Source organism: Meles meles, chromosome 1 (assembly GCF_922984935.1).
Source record: "Meles meles chromosome 1, mMelMel3.1 paternal haplotype, whole genome shotgun sequence".
Lineage (NCBI taxonomy): Eukaryota > Metazoa > Chordata > Mammalia > Carnivora > Mustelidae > Meles > Meles meles.
The window spans coordinates 108,103,469-108,126,781 of NC_060066.1; the positions used below are offsets into that span (position 1 = coordinate 108,103,469).

Sequence of the window (23,313 nt, forward strand, 5' to 3'; positions counted from 1 at the left end):
AGGAATCTGGCCATAGTCAGCTGAGGGAAAATGGAAGGTACAGATAGAATGAAGATATTTATAAGGATGGAAGCTCTGAGACAACAGGTAACAATGGAAGTAAGCAAAAAACAAAATTTGACTATTTTTTGTACCGACATTCCACTCTATTTAATACATCCATGAACAAAAGGATCATTATCTTTTTTTTTAATTTATTTATTTATTTTTATTTTTTTATTTACAGCATAACAGTGTTCATTGTTTTGGCATCATACCCAGTGCTCCATGCAGTACGTGCCCTCCCTATTACCCACCACCTGGTTCCTCAACCTCCAACCCCCCCCCCCGCCACCCCTTCATAACCCTCTCATTCTTTTTCAGAGTCCATAGTCTCTCATGGTTCATCTCCCCTTCCAGTTTCCCTCAACTCCCTCTCCTCTCCATCTCCCCATGTCCTCCATGGTATTTGTTATGCTCCACAAAAAAGTAAGACCATATGATACTTGACTCTCTCTGCTTGACTTATTTCGCTCAGCATAATCTCTTCCAGTCCCGTCCATGTTGCTACAAAAGTTGGGTATTCGTCCTTTCTGATGGAGGCATAATACTCCATTGTGTATATGGACCACATCTTCCTTATCCATTCATCCGTTGAAGGGCATCTTGGTTCTTTCCACAGTTTGGCGACCGTAGCCATTGCTGCAATAAACATTGGGGTACAGATGGCCCTTCTTTTCACTACATCTGTATCTTTGGGGTAAATACCCAGCAGTGCAATTGCAGGGTCATAGGGAAGCTCTATTTTTAATTTCTTCAGGAATCTCCACACTGTTCTCCAAAGTGGCTGCACTAACTTGAATTTCCACCAACAGTGTAAGAGGGTTCCCCTTTCTCCACATCCTCTCCAACACATGTTGTTTCCTGTCTTGCTAATTTTGGCCATTCTAACTGGTGTTAGGTGATATCTCAATGTGGTTTTAATTTGAATCTCCCTGATGGCTAGTGATGATGAACATTTTTTCATGTGTCTGATAGCCATTTGTATGTCTTCGTTGAAGAAGTGTCTGTTCATATCTTCTGCCCATTTTTTGATATGACTATCTGTTTTGTGTGTGTTGAGTTTGAGAAGTTCTTTATAGATCCTGGATATCAACCTTTTGTCTGTACTGTCATTTGCAAATATCTTCCCCATTCCGTGGGTTGTCTCTTTGTTTTCTTGACTGTTTCCTTTGCTGTGCAGAAGCTTTTGATCTTGATGAAGTCCCAAAAGTTCGTTTTTGCTTTTGTTTCCTTGGCCTTTGGAGACATATCTTGAAAGAAGTTGCTGTGGCTGATATCGAAGAGGTTACTGCCTATGTTCTCCTCTAGGATTCTGATAGATTCCTGTCTCACGTTGAGGTCTTTTATCCATTTCGAGTTTATCTTTGTGTACGGTGTAAGAGAATGGTCGAGTTTCATTCTTCTACATATCGCTGTCCAGTTTTCCCAGCACCATTTATTGAAGAGACTGTCTTTTTTCCATTGAATATTTTTTCCTGTTTTGTCGAAGATTATTTGACCATAGAGTTGAGGGTCCATATCTGGGCTCTCCACTCTGTTCCACTGGTCTATGTGTCTGTTTTTATGCCAGTACCACACTGTCTTGGTGATCATAGCTTTGTAGTAAAGCTTGAAATCGGGTAACGTGATGCCGCCACTTTTGTTTTTGTTTTTCAACATTTCCTTAGCAATTCGGGGTCTCTTCTGGCTCCATACAAATTTTAGGATTATTTGCTCCAGCTCTTTGAAAAATATCGGTGGAATTTTGATCGGAATGGCATTAAAAGTATAGATTGCTCTAGGCAGTATAGACATTTTAACAATGTTTATTGTTTCGATCCAAGAGCATGGAATAGTCTTCCATCTTTTTGTGTCTTCTTCAATTTCTTTCATGAGTGTTCTGTAGTTCCTCGAGTACAGGTCCTTTACTTCTTTGGTTAGGTTTATTCCCAGGTATCTTATGGTTCTTGGTGCTATAGTAAATGGAATCGATTCTCTAATTTCCCTTTCTGTATTTTCATTGTTGGTGTATAAAAAAGCCACTGATTTCTGTACATTGACTTTGTATCCTGCCACGTTACTGAATTGCTGTATGAGTTCTACTAGTTTGGGGGTGGAGTCTTTGGGGTTTTCCATATAAAGAATCATGTCATCTGCGAAAAGAGAGAGTTTGACTTCTTCCTTGCCAATTTGGATACCTTTGATTTCTCTCTGTTGTCTGATTGCCGTTGCTAGAACTTCTAATACTATGTTGAACAAGAGTGGTGAGAGTGGGCATCCTTGTCGTGTTCCTGATCTCAACGGGAAGGCTGCAAGCTTTTTCCCATTGAGGATGATATTTGCTGTGGGTCTTTCATAGATAGATTTTATGAAGTTCAGGAATGTTCCCTCTATCCCTATACTTTGAAGCGTTTTCATCAGGAATGGATGCTGGATTTTGTCAAATGCTTTTTCTGCATCAATTGAGAGGACCATGTGGTTCTTCTCTCTTCTCTTATTGATGTGTTCTATCACACTGATTGATTTGCGAATGTTGAACCAACCTTGCAACCCAGGGATGAATCCCACCTGGTCATGGTGGATAATCTTTTGAATGTGCTGCTGGATCCTGTTTCCTAGGATCTTGTTGAGAATCTTTGCATCCATATTCATCAGTGATATTGGTCTGAAATTCTCCTTTTTGGTAGGGTCTTTGCCTGGTTTGGGGATCAGGGTAATGCTGGCTTCATAAAAAGAGTCTGGAAGTTTTCCTTCTGCTTCAATTTTTTGGAACAGCTTCAGGAGAATTGGTGTTATTTCTTCTTTGAAAGTTTGGTAGAATTCCCCAGGGAATCCGTCAGGTCCTGGGCTCTTGTTTTTTGGGAGGTTTTTGATCACTGCTTCAATCTCATTACTAGATATCGGTCTATTCAGGTTGTCAATTTCTTCCTGGTTCAATTTTGGGAGTTTGTAGCTTTCCAGGAATGCATCCATTTCATCTAGGTTGCTTAGCTTATTGACATATAACTGTTGGTAATAATTTCTGATGATTGCTTCTATTTCCTTGGTGTTCGTTGTGATCTCTCCCTTTTCATTCATAATTTTATTAATTTGGGCTTTCTCTCTTTTCTTTTGGATTAGTGTGGCCAATGGTTTATCCATCTTATTGATTCTTTCAAAAAACCAGCTTCTAGTTTCATTGATACGTTCTACTGTATCTCTCGTTTCTACCTCATTGATCTCTGCTCTAATCTTGATTATTTCCCTTCTTGCATGTGGAGTTGGTTTGATTTGTTGTTGATTCTCCAGTTCCTTAAGGTGTAGAGACAGCTGGTGTATTCTGGATTTTTCAATGTTTTTGAGGGAGGCTTGGATGGCTATATATTTCCCCCTTAGAACTGCCTTTGCTGTATCCCATAGGTTTTGGACCGAGGTGTCTTCATTCTCATTGGTTTCCATGAATTGTTTAAGTTCATCTTTGATCTCCTGGTTGATCCAAGCATTCTTAAGCAAGGTGGTCTTTAGCTTCCAGGTGTTTGAGTTCCTTCTGAACTTTTCCTTGTGATTGAGCTGCAGTTTCAAAGCATTGTGATCAGAGAATATGCAGGGAATAATTTCAGTCTTTTGATATCGGTTGAGTCCTGCTTTGTGACCCAGTATGTGGTCTATTCAGGAGAAGGTTCCATGTGCACTTGAGAAGAATGAGTATTCTGTTGTTTTAGGGTGGAATGTTCTGTATATGCCTATGAGGTCCATCTGGTCCAATGTTTCATTCAATGCTCTTATTTCTTTATTAATTTTCTGCTTCGATGATCTGTCTATTTCTGAGAGAGGCGTATTAAGATCTCCTACTATTATTGTATTCATATCAATATGACTCTTTATCTCGACTAATAGTTTTCTTATGTAATTGGGTGCTCCCATATTGGGGGCATAGATATTCACAATTGTTAGATCGTCTTGGCAGATAGTCCCTTTAAGAATTATGTAGTGTCCTTCTGTATCTCTGACTACAGTCTTTAGTTTAAAATCTAATTTATCTGATATGAGAATCGCTACCCCGGCCTTCTTTTGAGGCCCATTGGCATGAAAGATGCTTCTCCATCCCTTCACTTTCAGTCTGGGTGTATCCTTAGGTTCAAAATGGGTCTCTTGTAGACAACATATGGATGGTTCCTGTCGTTTTATCCAATCTGCAACCCTGTGTCGTTTTATGGGCGCATTTAGGCCATTCACATTGAGAGTGATTATTGAGAGATAGGTTTTTATTGACATCGTGTTGCCTTTGAAGTCTTTCTGTCTATAGATTGTTTCTATATTTCTGTTCAATGATATTCTTAGGATTTTTTCTCTTTTATAGGACCCCCCTTAATATTTCCTGCAGTGTCGGCTTGGTGGTTGCATAGTCTTTTAAGCCTTGCCGGTCTTGGAAACTCTTTATCTCTCCAACCATTTTAAATGTCAGTCTTGCTGGATAGAGTATTCTTGGTTGCATGTTCTTCTCATTTAGTACTCTGAATATATTTTGCCAGCCCTTCCTGGCTTTCCAGGTCTCTGTGGAAAGGTCTGACGTTATTCTAATGGGCTTTCCTCTGTATGTAAGAAGCTTCTTTGTCCTAGCTGCTTTTAAGAGGGTCTCTCTTGAAACATAATTCCCCATTCTAACTATAAGGTGCCGTGAGGACTTTCGAGAATCTAAAATCTTGGGAGGAAATCTTTCTGCCTCTAGTACATGAACGTTGTTTCCATTCGTTAGATTGGGAAAATTTTCATAGACAACTTCTTCCACTATATCTTCTAGACTTCTTTCTTTTTCTTCCTCTTCAGGGATTCCAATAATTCTGACGTTGGAACGTTTCATGGCATCGTTTATTTCCCTGATTCTGTTTTTGTGGCTTCTGAGCTGTTTGTTCCAGGCTTCCTCCTGTTCCTTTCTATCTGTTTGTCCTCCAGATCACTAATTCTATCTTCTGTCTCAGTTACCCTAGCTTTTAGAGAATTTAGATTGGATTGGAACTCATTGAGAGCATTTTGAACATCATCCCTGGTGGCTTTCAGTTCTGCCCTAACATTGTGAACATCATCCCTGGTGGCTTTCAGTTCTGCCCTAATCAATTCTGTTTGGTCATCCATGGCTTTCTCCAACCTAGCTATTGCCTGGATAATTGTTAGTCTGAATTCCTTTTCTGACATATTGTCTATGTCGATAGCCATTAGCTCTGTTGCAGAAGGCCCATCCTCTGTATTTTTCTTCTGTTGGGTATTCCTCCTCCTAGTCATTTTGGTAAGAGATGACTAAACAGATGCAGCTGGACTTATCGATTGTGGTGCAGTCAATGTGCACCCTGGAACGCTTCTGTGCAATCAGGATTCCCCACTCAAATGAGAGAATAAAGAAAAGAAAAAGAAATAGAGAAGAAGAAAGAAAAAAAGGGGGAAAGAAAAAAGGAAAAAAAAAGAGAGAGATAGGAAAAAAAGGGAAGATAAAAGAGAAGGCTCAGCCCAAATGGGCCACAAGGTAAGATTTGTGGAGTATACAAACAAAAACAGACAGACAAAAAGAGTGATAAAAGTATATGACAAGAGAAAAAAATATGTATATATAAGCAAAAAAAAAGGGAAGAACCTCATCAGAAAGAACCCCAAGTATAAGATTTATATATTATCAGGACAAACACAAATTCACAGAAACACTGACAGAAGGAAAAATTGGGAGAATGGTTATAGATTCTCAGTGTGGGTGAGGAAGGTTATTTTGATTCTTCCTGAAGGTATCTTGATGTTTTTGTTAAGGGACTCAACTTTCCTAAGTTACAGGGGGATTAGAAACTGGTTTGCCTATAGGGGTAGCATTGATTGGGGAAAGGGGATTACCTTGAAGTTTAACTCTATATGTATAGTAGAAAATAAAAATTAAAAAAGAATAAACTAGACTAAACTAAGTTAAAATTAAAAAAGAATTAAAAAATAGAAAAACAAAAGAAAAACACGGGTGTATGTATCAAAAAGTTCAGGTTAGAAGGTTACTAAAGAATTTGATGTACTGGACATCTCAGTGTGATGGTAAATAGGTTAAAAAATTATCTGTATGTATAAAAAAAAAGAACCAGAATATTGGTAAAGAGTTAAAAATAAAAGTTGTATTTATGAAGTAGTGGTGGTTGTTCTCTTGTAGTCTTTTTTTTTTTTTTTCTTCCTTCCTGGTTGGTTTTCTGGGGGAGGGGCCTGCCACGTGGGTTTTCAGACAATGATGTTCCCTGAGTTAGGTCCTCCCGCTCCCCTCAAGGGGGTGAGCTCTTTTTTTTCAGGAAACTGTTTTTTTCAGCCTTTTGTTCTCTGGGGGTTTTTATGTTCTTTCATCTGCTTTCTCTCGCCTTGACAGCTTTTGATGGTTTTTGGAGGTTTAGAGGAGAGCAAACAGCACCCCAACCTCCCTCTCAGAGAGAAGCCTCAGACTGTTTTGCAAAAGCTGCTGGCAGAGTCGGTTCTGAGTCACTGTCCCTGGGGATGCAGGAGCTCCTCGTTGTACCCAAAACCAGGACAGCGGTGGCTGTCTAGGCAGCTCCAGACCGCCAGAGAGGTTCCGAGCAGAGATCGCACACTGAGATTTTCCCGCTGTCCCGGGCTGGGAATGTCTGGTTTTTCCGGCTGCCAGAGCTCCAGGCTAGCGCCTATGAGCACCTATCCCAAGGGAGGGTGTGGGACGCGTGCGTTTCAGGATTGCCGTCTGGCCAGGCTCCCAGCCCCTCACGGGAGCCAGACCCCACTCATTCTCGGGCGCGCTGGCATTCAGGTGCACTGGACGGAGACCTGATTTCTCCGCCGCACTCTCTCTGGCTCCGCGCCAGGGGAGGCTGTCCTGGGTCCGGGCACTTAGGTCCCTGACCCTCACCGCCCAGGTTCCCACTATTACCCCCCACGATCCTTTGCTGTTTGTTTTTTGAGTGCTTTCAACCAGACTCCAAGTTAATGCTGGTCCCCAGACACAGAGCACTCTCGTGTTGGGGTGTTACTTTCCAATGGGTCACCTCTGGTGGCTCCCTCCCCCTTTTGTTTATCTTCCGATATCAGTCGGACATTCCCAGTCTGCTTTACCTGCCACTGGCGTCTTCTGCTCCAGTAGAGATCCAGACGTGTATAATTCTGATCTCAGGCTGATTTCATGGGTGGTCAGAGTTCTTTGGTAGGTAATCAGCTCACTTTAGGGTACAGGTTGAAATGGTGCTGCCTCCTACTTCCCTGCCGTCTTAGTGTATCCAGATCATTATCTTAAGAGGCCAACAGAAGAGGAACTAAATGAAGATAAAAAGAAAAACATAAAGCACAGGAATTTATTGTAAAAACTTTTTTTTTTGAGGACAATTATGTCTCCTTCTCTTTAGATATGTAAATCTACTTTAATCCTTCAAATTAGTGTTAATCTTTTTTTAAAAGATAGTGTATATTTGTCCTCTTCAGTTAGCATATGTTAGCAGTGTAAGTTTAAATTTTAATAATATTATAAAAAATTTTTGTTATATGAGGTTCATTAGAGTGTTAAAGATGAGAGTTCAAGTTCTAACATTTCTGCAAATTTTGATATTACACATGACTCTTTAAGGTGATGTATTAGGTGTTACAGCATCATCACATTACTGTGACAGCAATTCCTTTGAGTTTATAGACCAAACATCCAAGTCTCTGGTATCAGACTATGCAGATGCATAAAAATTGCCAATAAAAATTTATGAACAATATGTCCTGCCTCTTTCCTGTTCCATTACCCAACTTTATAAATGGTAAGACTGGAAACTGATCCAAAAATGCAGAGAACTAATGACAGAGCTGTACAGAACAAAAACATTTACATGCTGGCCTAGGAAGAGGAGCCCTCAAAAAAGCCCGGAAGAGGCTGTAAAAATCAGATTGTAAAGTGTTGAAAAGTAAATGGAAGGAGATAGGTGCTCAGTGTTCTTTTAAGGAGTTAGGTTATGAAGGAGTAAAAAGAGTTAGATGATAGGAATAAATTAGATGACAATTTATCATCTCTCCTCTCATCTCAATCCTTCTCTTTCTCTTTTATTGCTTTTCCTAATGTGTACACCACCATACAGTCATCCAAGCTGGAGCCTTGTTACATCCATTCCCTTGCCCCTCACCTGACTGAGCTTCCTTGTTCACCTCATCTTCTTATGGCCAAGCATTATCATAGCAGTGAGTCATATCTTGTCTCTCCTCTGCTCAAAACCTTGCAAAATAATAAGCGACTATGCAGTGTGTTAGAAATATGTGCCAAATGGAGTGGTCAAGGTAGGCCTTATTGAGAAGGTGATACTTGACAAGCACCTAAAGGACATAGATGATAAAACCAAGTGAATATTTGGGAAGAAAGCATTCCTGAAAACAGTCCTAAGGAAGGACTATGCCTGGAGGTTTGGGGGAATTACAAGGAAGCAGTATGGCTTCAGCAGAGTCTCCTCCTATGGAGGAGAGAAAGTCAAAGAGAAAATGGGGTAAATACCCAGCAGTGCAATTGCAGGGTCATAGGGAAGCTCTATTCTTAATTTCTTCAGGAATCTCCACACTGTTCTCCAAAGTGGCTGCACTAACTTGCATTCCCACCAACAGTGGAAGAGGGTTCCCCTTTCTCCACATCCTCTCCAACACACGTTGTTTCCTGTCTTGCTAATTTTGGCCATTCTAACTGGTGTCAGGTGCTATCTCAATGTGGTTTTAATTTGAATCTCCCTGATGGCTAGTGATGAAGAACATTTTTTCATGTGTCTGATAGCCATTTGTATGTCTTCGTTGGAGAAGTGTCTGTTCATATCTTCTGCCCATTTTTTTGATATGACTATCTGTTTTGTGTGTGTTCAGTTTGAGAAGTTCTTTATAGATCCTGGATATCAACCTTTTGTCTGTACTGTCATTTGCAAATATCTTCTCCCCTTCCGTGGATTGCCTTTTTGTTTTGTTGACTGTTTCCTTTGCTGTGCAGAAGCTTTTGATCTTGATGAAGTCCCAAAAGTTCATTTTTGCTTTTGTTTCCTTGGCCTTTGGAGACATATCTTGAAAGAAGTTGCTGTGGCTGATATCGAAGAGGTTACTGCCTATGTTCTCCTCTAGGATTCTGATAGATTCCTGTCTCACGTTGAGGTCTTTTATCCATTTCGAGTTTATCTTTGTGTACGGTGTAAGAGAATGGTCGAGTTTCATTCTTCTACATATCGCTGTGCAGTGTTCCCAGCACCATTTATTGAAGAGACTTTTTTCCATTGTATATTTTTTCCTGTTTTGTCGAAGATTATTTGACCATAGAGTTGAGGGTCCATGTCTGGGCCTCCACTCTGTTCCACTGGTCTATGTGTCTGTTTTTATGCCAGTACCACGCTGTCTTGGTGATCACAGCTTTGTAGTAAAGCTTGAAATCGGGTAACGTGATGCCACCTGTATTTCATCAGGGGGAAAAAAAAAAAGAAGAAAAAAAAAAGAGAAAATGGGGCCTAATCAGTTTCATACTTATCACAACCACACTAAAGTATCCAACCCCCTTGGAAAGAGAAAGAGAGAAACCAAGAACAAAACAGACTCTTAACTATAGAGAAGACATTGGTGGTTACGATAGGAGAGAGGGTGGGGTTTGGGTGAAATAGGTGATGGGGATTAAGGAGTGCACTTGTCATGATGAGCACTGAGTGATATATGGAAGTGTTGAATCACTATATTGTATACCTCAAACGAATATTATACTAAATGTTAACTAACCAGAATTTATTTTTTTTATTTTTTCAGTGTTCCAAGATTCATTCATTGTTTATTAACTAGAATTTAAATAAAAACTTTTTAAAAATATCCCTCCTTCTCTCTGTCTCTCTGTTTCTCTCTCTCTCTATCTCATACACACACACACACACACACACACACACACACACACACACACACACAGAGGCTCTAGACTGACTTCCAACAACCAGGAGCTCTATGTCTTAGCTCTTCCGAGCTGTCACCCCTGGGCTCAGCTGTCACCCCAGTATCGCCCATGCTAATAGGTGATAGTTGGATGGAGCACTTCCATCGTTCTCTTCCCACCATTTGCTATGATGGACCAAGCCTACATCCAGAAAGCCTCAGGTAGGCAGCAACAAGAGATACAGACTATGAATGGTCATCCCAGTAAGAACATCAAAAGGCAAATTAAGAAGATGAACACACACTAGAGAAAAATATTGGCAGACTAAATTAGAGGATACAAGTAAGAATGAGCTCTGGGTTCCCAGCATCTGGAGCACTTTTTAGAACTTGGAGGAGCAAAGGGAAAATACCAACAGGAGAAACAAATAGTTGTAGAGGAAGATGAATACTCTAGCAATATACATCACCATGCCTACCCCACTCCCTAGAGAATAGATACTGAGCTATAAAATTATATCACATTTATTTTTTATTTTTTGATATAAGAGAAAAATGACCCTTGTACATAGAAAGAAGAATATGGAGGGAAATGCCAACTGACAGGTTTTAGCTAACTTCTTTTGACTTCCCTTAACCCAAAGTCATGAGCATCAACATTCTGTTTGTCATGTCCCTGTTTTTTTTTTTTAAGAGTATTTATTTTTTTATTTATTTGACAGACAGAAATCACAAGTAAGCAAAGAGGCAGGCAGAGAGAGAGGAGGAAGCAGGCTCCCTGCCGCACAGAGAGCCCAACACGGGGCCCGATCCCAGGACTCTGGGATCATGAACTGAGCCAAAGGCAGAGGCTTTAGCCCACTGAGCCACCCAGGTGCCCCATCCCTAGTTTTTACGTATTTTCCTCATTCATAAAGACTAAGCTATGAAGAATTGCCAGGAACTGCATGGGGGGATATGAGGGAAGAGGAAAGAAAGGGCAAGGAGGAAAACACTTTCTGTAGCTTCTTCCTAAGACCCAGCAGATGGTGCTATAAGAACATTGCCTTCTGGACAAGCATGAAAGTGAGTGCCCTGGGGTGGAAAGAGAACTTCACTGTTTATCTTCACCAGTTTTGTTTCTTGGTGGTGGCTGTGGAGGTTGTGGTTGTTGTTGTTGTTGTTGTTTTGGGTCAAACACTTCATTCTTCAAGAACTCTCCTCCAAATTCTGCCTTTTCTGAGACATGAATAGTCCCATATTCCCTGGCTATTCCTAGGAAAAAGCATACTTGAGTGTGAATCTCATCGTCTCTATTTAATAACTAAGTGACTTAAAACAAGTTACATATTTTCTCTGAGCCTCAGTTTTATCATCTACAAAAATGGAGGTAAGAATCCTACATCATATAGTTGTGAGGATTAATAAAATGATGAACATAAACAACGAATACTGTTACGCTGAAAAAAATAAATAAAATGAAAAAAAATTGAAAGAAAAAAAATGATGAACATAAGTGTGCAAAGCACTATGCTTGACATAAAAAGGAACATAATTTTCTTTCTTCTGCCTAAATGTGGAGGTACTAAAAAAAAAAACCTAGAATGTGACACATAGCATAAGAAATCTCTTTTCCCAAACACTGTCATCTCTAAGGGAAAACCATGAACCAATTTATGAAGGGGGAGTCTTCATGCCCACCCTTTTACTACGGAGCACATACTCTGGTAAAATCATGATTCTCTGTTTGGGAAAGGATTTTTGTGATAATCTAGTCCAACTCTTACATTAGTAATATTCAAAAGGGAATGAAGAAGCCAAAAAACACATTGAATATGCCTCTTGTTTTCAGGACATGAACCAGTAAATAGTACTCAACAAATCTCTGGTTGCTGACATTGGAGAATATTCAGAAAATAGAGCTTTGAAAGGGTTAAAACTTTCTATGATACATGGAAATTTTTTAATGCCCCCCACAATAAATTCAATTACTTTGCAAAGAGCTCAATGCATATTTAGTCAATTCAGAGGTTAAAACTTCTTTACATAAAGTCAAAATTTATCTCTCTTTTTCAAGTGCCCAAAGCTCCCTTGTTCTGTTCCCTTTTCCTACCACCTCATGCACACTGACACTCACAAACAGACCTGCACATTGTCTCTCCCACAGGAGTTCATGGTTCTGCTGCCCCACACTTCTCAGCCCTTCTCTTCTATCTGAGACTTTCCTCTCCTGGGGAATCTTCCTGACAAGAAAGTGTAGAGGAGAGTCAGGGTTCACATTCATCCATTGTGATATGTGAAATTAAGGTATTTAAATTTTCAGCAAGTCAGTGTCAATACATAAGTTTTACTGAAACACAGTCATGCTCTTTTTTTTGCACGTCATATATGAATGCTTTCATGCTACCAGGTCACAGTTGAGTAGCTGCAAAAAGGACTGTCCCACAAAGCCTAAAATATGTACTATCTAGCCTTTTACAGAAGAAGTTTGCCAACCCATCAATTAGGAGAACACTGGCTCCAAGAGCATGTTTCACCTAGAATAGTCTTCACCAACAACCCTCTCTTCCCTCTGTGGCAACAACTGTCTCTGGCAGGAAATTAGTCTTCACTCAGCAAATGCTACCTCCCCTACATTCCCACAGTCTCAGTCACACCTTCAAAAAGCTCCCTCCTCTGATGGAAGTGTGACAATCTGGCCCAAATCAGACATCCAGAGGAAACACAGCCACAAATGGATACTGACTCTGCAGCCCTCTGGGTAGTTCTTAGAAGAAAACAGAGAGTCATAATGGCTGAATTTGGAATCATAATTTATCATTTACCAATAGTTGCAACCACTCCTTCCCAAATCCTAATGACTATATTGCATAAGCTTCAAGTCTATGTGACTTCACTCAGCTTCAGTGACATTCGTGCTATACATACAATCCACAATGGATGAGATGCAGAGTAAGGTTGCAGGGATAATCAGAAAGCCACTTATTGATTCCCAAGGTTAAGATTCAGTTTCTATTCAGGTGAAATTATGTCCTCTGAGGTGAAGTTGACAGGAGAGAGGGTAGACCCCAATATTGTGAAAAAGTAGAAGTTGGCCAATGCCGAGTACTACAGACATGACCCTCACTCTTCTTTCAATTCAATATGACAAACATTTACTGGGAACTTTTATGTGCCAAGTAATGTGCTGAGTCCCCCAGTGACACAGGTAATAATGCCATTCCCTATTCTCGAGAAGCTCACAGGATAGAAGTGATAAAAACACATAGACAGATACATACAGTATACAGATACATGCATGTGTAAGAAAGGATATACACCAAATAATGAACAGTAGCTATTTCTGGGTAGGAAGGTTATAGGTATTTTCATTTGCTTTGCTTTGCTTATCTGTGTTTTTTTTAATTTTTTATATTAAACATTAATTACATAGTAAAATAATTTTAAAACATTTTACAATATAGTATGATTGATACTGTAACAAAACTATGCATAAGGTACACAGTTATAACTCTCCTGAGTAATTCAAGAAATACTTCTTACATGATGTCCAAAGTAGGTTTTAAAAAATGAATAGCAGTGCACTAGGCAGATAATGAGGAAAGGTATTCTAAGAAAAAAATGTGAAATAGGACAGTATATTCAGGAAGGCTTAAGTAATTAATTACTGGTGAAGCATAAAGAACAGGGAGAGAAGAGATAGGCCTAGAGAGAAGCCACAGCCCAGATCATGAATAACCTTGGATACCATGCTAAAGAGCATGGATTTCTTTCTAACATTATGTTGTGGTTAAAATGAAAGCTATATTGATGAATGGCCACTAAGGTATAGTAAATAAGTTTAGGTAAGGAGACCAGAATTCCTTTACAGTCATTATCAATCGAGAGAAATGGTAATAATACCATGGGTAATAATATCATGGATGATACTTTAGCTGGAAATCCATATAAGAAAATAAATCTTAAAATGAGAGAGTTTGACTGAATAATCCTTAAGGTTCCTTTTAAACACCAGATTCCATGATTCTTGGACATTTGGTCCCTGATGTTCCTGCACACATTCCATTCAACTCCAATTAAAGTCCATATAATTGGTTATCAATGCATTATGATAGATACTTTGTTGAATATGCCAAGAGGTCTTTCTGCAGCGTTCAGAGACTCTGGCAGGTGGGGCTGCTAATAGCCCAGATTTGGGAACTGCTAATGCAATCTCAGGTGAACATGTAAGGAAGACAAACACCTGGGAGGTGGAGATGGAGGTGTAGGTGGAGCTGTGCTTATTTGGGAGTGAATCAGAACATCTCAAAGAGCAGCTCCTCCCTGAGATGGACCATTATTTGCTCTATAAAAAGGCCACCATCCTCAACTAGCAGCACCCTGTAAGCTACTCCAGTCTCCATCCTACTTGTTCCTCTGGTGAACTAGGTAAGTGGACAGGAGTACTTTGGGCTATAAATTACAAGAATCCAGGATGTGTTCTAAGGCAAAGAGGCACTGGATACCAGGCTTCTTTTTAATGTACTTTGGGGACTCTGATATAATTTTAACTTTATTGAGAAGGAAAATAAAGAGATGACTGGGAACGATGGTACCTTCTTTCTTCAGGGTCATTTTCTTAAAGATGATGAGGTTTCAATTGTCACTAGACAAGTGGCCCCTGAACTACTGAGCTTTTTCTGTTGTAAAATCAGTAAACCCTGAAAGTCAGTCCCTGTTTGGATAATGAAAACAGAAGTGGGACTGATAGCAGCTGCATCCAGCTCCATATCACCTAGGCCTATAGTTTCCCACTTCATGTACATTCTCTGGCCTACAAGTTTTGAGAGTCTAGCTTAGCCACTGGAGTCAGGCATACCATGTGGATGATAGACAAGTCCCTCTTCAGTGATGGTTGGCACCTAAAGAGAAATTGAGGAAGTTGGTAGACTGGCACACCCAGGACTTCTCTAGCTCTAGAACAATGCTCATGAAATTATCCCTGGTAAAGGTGGGGAGCTCAAAACAGAAAATCATTGCTCTTACATACATTCAGGAATGAAAATAAGATATAGATTCTGTTCCTACTTTCATCACTCTCTTGCTACATGGCTTGAACAAGTCTATCAACTCTGGACTGGTTCTTGATTTCAAAAGGATGAATTTAATGATGCCCAATTAATTCTGAACAACTATTACAAATGATTGGAACTATTTACATATATAAGCAAGAAAAAGGAATAATATAAGGTGGGTCTCTCTCCTTTTTTTCCATTAGGTTAAATTTACCCAAAAAATGCCTAAACTCCTAAAAAGTATTGTCACTGTCATTGATCTTTTCTACCAATATGCCACCCTGGATGGGGAGTGTGACATGTTGAACAAGGCAGAACTGAAAGAACTTTTGGAAAATGAGTTTCATCAAATTCTGAAGGTAAGAATTCCAGGTCAGGATTGAAGACAGTTGCAATGCTCTTCTTCATCTCCTCCTACTTTTTTGTCACCTATGTCAAATTCCTACAGGACTCTCTCTACTTGGTAATAGAGAACAGGGTTTGGTAAAGGCTTGAAATATGATCAAAAGTTGACCCAAGTGGTTTCTAAAACATGACCAAGGGATGTGATCCTACTGAAGAGACAAAAATCCATAGATTATATAATATCCCATCTGTGTGAGTAATTCTTATGGAATAAAAAATTAAGATGGTTCTCAGGGGGGAAAAAAGTAGGTAAAATGCATCTTCTTCCCTTTATTTGTCATTCTTCAGTCCATTCTGACCACTGCCCATTTCTGAGATTGCGACACTACAAGGTCTCTGAGTTCAGGAAGTTAGCATCTTACTCCTAAATCAAGAAACTTGGTGACCACCATCTTAAAATGTCACCTCTGAAAAATATATATATATTTGGGAGCTTAGATCTATGAAATATTTCTTATTTGGATTCCTAAGGGTGTAATTCAGTATGTCAAACATGAAACCATTTTCCCTCCAAACCCTGTATATAGAATATATATAGGATATAGTAAATATCCTATTTACCCAAGGCAGAAATCTGGTTCGGTTCATGGCTTCTTCTCTCAGCAAGCACCTCCATCCTCAACCTTTCATCTAATTCATCAATAGTCTCTCAAAACAGCCTATTTCTCTCCATCACTATTGCTAGTCCTCTGGATCAGGTCACCTTCTATTTCTAATCTTAGTCATCATAAGTGCAAATCTAATCATTTCACAGCTCAATTCAAAATCCTTCAAAAGCTCCCAGATCTTTTGGGGGGTTTTTTGAGAGAGGAAGAGAGAGAGCACTCACTCCAGGGGTGAGGGGGGAAAAGAGGGAGGGCTAGGCTCCATCTCACAACCTGGGATCATGACCTGAGCTGAAACCAAGAGTCAGATGCTTAACTGACTGAGCCACCCAGGTGCCCCAAAAGTTCACAGCTTCTAAAATAAATAAAGTCCAAAGATCCTTTACACAGCTTAAAATGCATGATCTGATCCCTATTTGTTTCTCCAGCAATATCCCCAAAATTTAACAGTCCTGAATATCTTTCAGTGCCTCATGTGAGCCATACATCCTCTAACCTCCAGCTTTGTTCATATTGTTCTTTCTGCCTGTAACAATCTTTTGCCCTCTCTCCCTCCTTTCCTAACCCTTCATTTGGCTAAGTCCAACCCATACTTCAAAAGACATTAACCTTCTTTGAATCCCCACTGGTTCTCCTATGGTTTACTTTCAAAAAACATTATCACAATACACTGTAATTTTAAGTTTGTGTGTCTATGCATTTTGTCAGAAAGCAAACTTGTTCACTGCTTTATCTTCCATTTTGTCAGAAAACAAACTTGTTCATTGCTTTATCCCTGAACTGAACCTAATGCTAAGCAGAGAGTAGGCGCACAATAAATCTTCATTAAATGAATCAATTAATGAAGTAATAGCTGGGAAAATAAAGAAAATTCATATATAATTATGCTAATCATTCATATTTGACCTATTCTTTTTTCATTTTTTTAAATTCCTATTTATAAATTAGCTAATCATATTTGACCATTTCTTACAAAATATAATTCATTCCTTTTCCCTAAGATCTTCCATTTGCATCTTCTAGCAATTTCTCATTGCATTGTTCATTAACATATTTCTTTCTTTCTTTCTGCTCAGGATAGAGCAGTCCTGCCTAAAGGATTGGGTGGCTGAGCTCCACCTAAGCCAGAATATCTGGCTACAGTCTTCTTTCAAATGGTTAGCTGGATATGTAATCCATAGTGAAATAGCTGCCCCTTGTATCTTGTTCCTATACAGAATCCAGATGATCCAGACACTGTAGATATCATCATGCAAAATCTGGATCAAGACCATGACAAGAAAGTGGACTTTATTGAGTATCTTCTGATGATATTTAAACTGGCTCAGGCTTGTAATAAAATCATCAGCAAAGATTACTGCCAAGCTTCAGGGTCAAAGCAGAGAGACCACAATCACCAGCACCAAGAGGAACAAAGTGAAACAAAAGAGGAGGACAAAAGGCAAGGTCATTCAAGGTCAAGTATAGGAGAGAATGATTCCAGGGGCTCCAGAAGAAGCAATAAACATAGGCCTGGGTCCAGCTCCAGAAGAATGGACCATCAAGGAGGCTTGTCAAGTTCAGAGCACAGGCAAAGCTCTGGGGAAAGAAGAAGAGAGTCAAGTTCAGACCACTTCAAAGAGAGTAAGAAAAACAGGCGTGGCTCTTATCAACAAGAGAGGTCTGAGAGACATTCTTCTGTTCAGAGGCAACATAGAACCAATACAAGTGGTCAATCTGGACTTAGTAGACAACAAAAACAGTCTACAAGCAATGAGGGATATGGGTCTGAATCGGGCCAGTCCATAAGCAATGGCAAAAATCAGTCAAGCTCCTATGAGTCCTCAACTCAGAGAAAACATAGCAGCAGCTCTACTCATCAGTCAGGAGGTTATGGAAGACAAAATCATGGCTCTGTCTCAGGCCAGTCCTCTAATTATGGAAAATATGGACCTGGTTCTAATCAGTCTTCTAGTCAAAAATACCATGAATCTAGCTCAGGATCCAGTTTAGGTGAATCATCAAGCTGTAGACAACATGGATTTGGATCAGGTCAGTCCTCTGGCTATGAACAACATAGATCTGGCTCAGGTCAATCTTCTGGCTTTGGGCAACATGGCTCTGGTTTAGGTCAATCTTCTAGTTATAGACAAAATAGTTCTACTTCAGGATGTTCATCAAGCTGTGGACACTACGGATCTGGCTCAAGTCAATCTTCTAGCCATAGTCAACATTGGTCCAGCTCAGGAGAGTCTTCTCACTATGGACGACATAGTTCTGGCTCAAGTCAATCTTCTGGCCACAGCCAACATGGGTCTGGCTCAAGAGAATCTTCTATCAATGGACAACATAGGTCTGGGTCAAGTCGATCTTTTAGCCCCAGCCGACATGGATCAGGAACAGGCCAGTCCTCTGGCTTTGGGCAACATGGGTCAGGATCAGGTCAGTCTTCTAGCCATAGCCAACATAGGTCTGGATCAGTCCAGTCTTCTGGCTATGGACGACATAGATCTGCCTTAGGTCAGTCCTCTACATATGGTCATCAAGGGTCTGGATCAGGTCAGTCTTCTGGCTTTGGGCAACATGAGTCTAGCTCAGGAGAGTCTTCTGGCACTGAGCATAGATCTGGCTTAGGTCAATCATCCAGCTCTGGACAGCATAAATCTGGATATGGTCAATCGTCTAGCTATGGACAACATGGCTCTACTTTTGGGCAGTCATCAAGCTGTGGTCAACATGGATCTGGATCAGGACAGTCCTCTAGTTATGGCCAACATAGGTCCAGCTCAGGCCAGTCTTCTGGCTATGATCAACACAGATCTGGCTCTGGTCAGTTTTGTGAATATGGTCATCATAGATCTGGATCAAGTCAATCTTCTGGTTTTGGGCAACATGGGTCTAGCTCAGGTCATTCTTATGGCTTTGGGAAATATGGGTCTAGCTCAGGTCAGTCTTATGGCTTTGGGCAACATGAGTCTAGCTCAGGAGAGTCCTCTGGCACTGAACATGGATCTGGCTTAAGTCACCCATCAAACTCTGGACAGCATGAATCTGGATACAGTCAGTCTTCTAGCTATGGACAACATGGCTCTGCTTCTGGACAACAGTCATCAAGCTGTGGTCAACATGAATCTAGATCAGGCCAGTCTTCTGGCTATGGCCAACACAGAGCTACCTCAGGTCAGTCCTCTAGATATGGTTATCATGAGTCTGGATCAGGTCAGTCTTCTGTCTTTGGGCAACATGGGTCTGGATCCAGTCAGTCTTCTAGTTATGGCCAACATAGGTCTGGATCAGGCCAATCTTCTGGCTTTGGGCAACATGGGTCTGGATCCAGCCAGTCTTCTAGATATGGCAAATATGGGTCTGGATCAGGTCAGTCTTCTGGCTTTGGGCAACATGGGTCTGGATCCAGTCAGTCTTCTACCTATAGCCAATATGGGTCTGGCTCGGGACAGTCTTCTGGCCATGGTCAGTATGGTTCTGGCTCAGGTCAATCCTCTAGCTATGGACAATATGGTTCTGCTTCAGGACAGACATCAAACTGTGAACAACATGAATCTGGATCAGGCCAGTCTTCTGGCTATGGGCAACAGAGATCAGGCTCAGGTCAGTCCTCTAGAAATGGTTATCAGTGGTCTGGATCAGGTCAGTCTTCTGGCTTTGGGCAACATGGGTCTGGATCCAGCCAGTCTTCTAGTTATGGCCAACATGGGTCTGGATCAGCTCAGTCTTCTGGATTTGGGCAACATGGATCTGGCTCAGGTCAGTCTTCTCGCTATAGTCACCATAGGTCTCGATCAGGACAGTCTTCTGGCCATGGTCAGTGTGGTTCTGGCTCAGGTCAATCCTCTAGCTATGGACAATATGGTTCTGCTCCAGGACAGACATCAAGCTATGGTCAACATGCATCTGGATCAGGCCAGTCTTCCGGCTTTGGGCAACATGGGTCTGGATCCAGCCAGTCTTCTAGTTATGGCCAACATGGGTCTGGATCAGCCCAGTCTTCTGGATTTGGGCAACATGGGTCTCGATCAGGCCAGTCTTCTGGCTATGGTCAGCATGGGTCTAGCTCAGGACAGTCTTCTGGCCATGGTCAGTATGGTTCTGGCTCAAGTCAATCCTCTAGCTATGGACAATATGGTTCTGCTCCAGGACAGACATCAAGCTGTGGTCAACATGCTTCTGGATCAGGCCAGTCTTCTGGCTATGGACAACACAGATCAGGCTCTGGTCAGTCCTCTTGGTATGGTCATCAGTGGTCTGGATCAGGTCAGTCTTCTGGCTTTGGGCAACATGAATCCAGCTCAGGAGAGTCCTCTGGCAATGAGCATGGATCTGGCTTAAGTCAGTCATCAAGCTCTGGACAGCATGAATCTGGATTTAATCGCTCCTCTAACTATGGACAACATGGTTCTGCTTTTGGACAGTCATCAAGCAGTGGTCAACATGCATCTGGATCAGGCCAGTCTTCAGGCTTTGGGCAACACTGGTCTGGATCAGGTCAGTTTTCTGGCTGTGGCCAACACGGGACTGAATCTGGTCAGTCTTCTGGCTTTGGTCAACATAGCTCTGGATCAGGCCAGTCTTCTGGCTATAGAGAACATGGGTCTGTATCCAGTCAGTCTTCTAGTTATGGCCATTATGGATCTGGATCAGGTCAGTCTTCTGGCTTTGGGCAACATGGGTCTGGATCCACTCAGTATTCTAGTTATGGCCAACATGGGTCTGGGTCAGCTCAGTCTTCTGGATTTGGGCAACATGGATCTGGCTCAGGTCAGTCTTCTCGCTATGGTCACCATGGGTCTCGATCAGGACAGTCTTCTGGCCATGGTCAGTGTGGTTCTGGCTCAGGTCAATCCTCTAGCTATGGACAATATGGTTCTGCTCCAGGACAGACATCAAGCTATGGTCAACATGCATCTGGATCAGGCCAGTCTTCCGGCTTTGGGCAACATGGATCTGGATCCAGCCAATCTTCTAGTTATGGCCAACATGGGTCTGGATCAGGTCAGTCTTCTGGATTTGGGCAACATGTGTCTGGATCCAGTCAGTCTTCTACCTACAGTCAACATGGGTCTGGCTCAGGCCAGCCTTCTGGCTTTGGGCAACATGGGTCTGGATCCAGCCAGTCTTCTAGTTATGGCCAACATGGGTCTGGATCAGGCCAGTCTTCCGGCTTTGGGCAACATGGATCTGGATCCAGCCAGTCTTCTAGTTATGGCCAACATGGGTCTGGATCAGGTCAGTCTTCTGGATTTGGGCAACATGTGTCTGGATCCAGTCAGTCTTCTACCTACAGTCAACATGGGTCTGGCTCAGGCCAGCCTTCTGGCTTTGGGCAACATGGGTCTGGATCCAGCCAGTCTTCTAGTTATGGCCAACATGAGTCTGGATCAGGTCAGTCTTCTGGTTTTGGACAACATGAGTCTGGATCCAGTCAGTATTCTAGCTATGGCCAGCATGGGTCTGGATCAGGTCAGTCTTCTGGCTATGGCCAGCATGGGTCTGGATCAGGTCAGTCTTCAGGCTCTGGGCAACATGGGTCTGGATCAGGTCAGTCTTCTAGCTATGGCCGACACAGGTCTGGCTCAAGTAGATCTTCTAGTCACAGCCGACATGGGTCTGGCTCAGGTCAGTGTTCTAGTTCTGAACAATATGGGTCTGGACCATGCCATTCGTCTAGCTCTGAGCAGTGTGCTTCTAGATTTGGTCAGTGTTCTAGCTCTGAGCAATATGGGTATGGCTCATGTCACTCATCTACCTCTGGACAATGTGGTTCTGGATCTGGTCAGTATTCTCACTCTGAACAGTACAGATCTTGTTCATGTCACCCATCTAGCTCTGGACAATGTGGTTCTGAATCTGGTCAGTGTTCTAGCTATGAGCAACATGAAATACAAGGGAGATGTAGATCAAGTTCAAGTGAACCTCGTAATGAGTACAGTAGACCCAAAATGTGCTCGATCCCTAATCAATCAAGAAGCAATAGCCAGGAATGGTCAGAGTGTGGCCAAAAAGAAAGAGGTAGGAGTTGTGACCTATCAGGTAGTGGGCCTGATGGATACGAGAGTATTCATGGACAATCAAGAATATGTAGGCAACAAAGCCAAGGATGGAGCCAAGGTCCATCTGACTATATCCATTCAAATTATAATGAAGAACAAATAAGAAGCAGTTATAGACAAGAAGTAAGCTCATCAAGTTGTGGTTCTATACAATTTACACCCTCCTCTGGACATTCTAGATCCAACACTACCAATACACTGTTAATTTGCAAGGAGGGTAATAGACAAGGTGACTATTGTTATAGGAGAGGAGGAGATAATTGTGCAGGGGGAAGTACCAGCCCAAGTTCCCACAGTTTCCCTAGCAGCACGCCACTCTATAAATATATCCAAGAGCAGAGGTGCCAATTCTAGGGATGAATAATAAATGTAAGTTAAATTAATTCAAGTAGCCATTCAAGAAATACAAAAATGTTACAGATAAGCAATTCATTATAAAACTTCTTTTAAAAGCAGGTGCATCTATTTCTTCCTCTAAACATTTACTCTATTCCTTATTATTAAGATTCCCTCAGAAGAATGTAGGGTATGTGGGCACTTTGTTAGGAAATATTGAGTTGAATAAATTATGTGTGGGAATAAATTTAAAAGAATAATACAAAGCATATGAGAAGCATGGGGTTTAGTTGAGGTATCTTTTTGAGAGTTCATTACTAAAGCTTTCAGTGTAAGTCTAAAGAATAAAGTATTAGAAATGCATTACCAGTTCTGGGGTCAAAGCCTCTCTTATAGCAACATGGAGGGACCATAGTTGTGGTATTCCCTACATTGGATGGTGACAGAATGGAGAATATTCTAAAAGCAAAAATGTAATGTTGGTTGTTTCCTTACTTATCAAAACCACCAAGACCCTATTCTTGGGTAAGTCTTTAGTCAGTAAGTTAACAAGTGTCATTTAAAAAATGGGACCAAGAGCTTCTCCCTTGCCAGTGGGTGAGAGCATTCTTTCTTAAACATCAAGGATGGACCCATCAGGATAAAGGGATCCAAATGTGGATTCTAACTTGGTTTCAGCAAGAAAGTTCTTGCCCCCTACTCCTAAGAATTTGCCCCAGGTTAAAAAAGGAAGAGCAATATCATGGTCTCCAACCTACTTTTATAGTTCATTGATCTTTCCACATAGGAAAATATCATTTCTGCCCAGATGGAAAGGAAAACTATCTGCCACTGCTATATAATTTTTGGCTTGACTATAAAATATTTGTTTCAAGTCTTTGGATCCAAATAACCGGATTGCATAAAATTGATAATAAACAATCATGACCAAATACTGAGGTCTGTGTCATCTCTGCTTCATTTCACTTCTCATGCATAGGTGGTCAGACTAGAAACTAA

General features: G+C 41.2%; 1 protein-coding gene across 1 annotated transcript in view; it reads left to right on the forward strand.

The window, feature by feature from the left end:
* Positions 1-15,142: 15,142 nt before the first annotated feature.
* LOC123949398 (hornerin-like) overlaps positions 15,143-23,313 on the forward strand; it is a 35,399-nt gene continuing 27,228 nt past the window's right edge. Inside the window, exons 1-3 of the mRNA XM_046016866.1 lie at positions 15,143-15,280; positions 17,149-21,622; positions 21,753-21,937. Coding sequence (XP_045872822.1) covers positions 15,143-15,280; positions 17,149-21,622; positions 21,753-21,937 — 4,797 coding nt within the window. The remainder of the gene's footprint in view (positions 15,281-17,148; positions 21,623-21,752; positions 21,938-23,313) is intronic.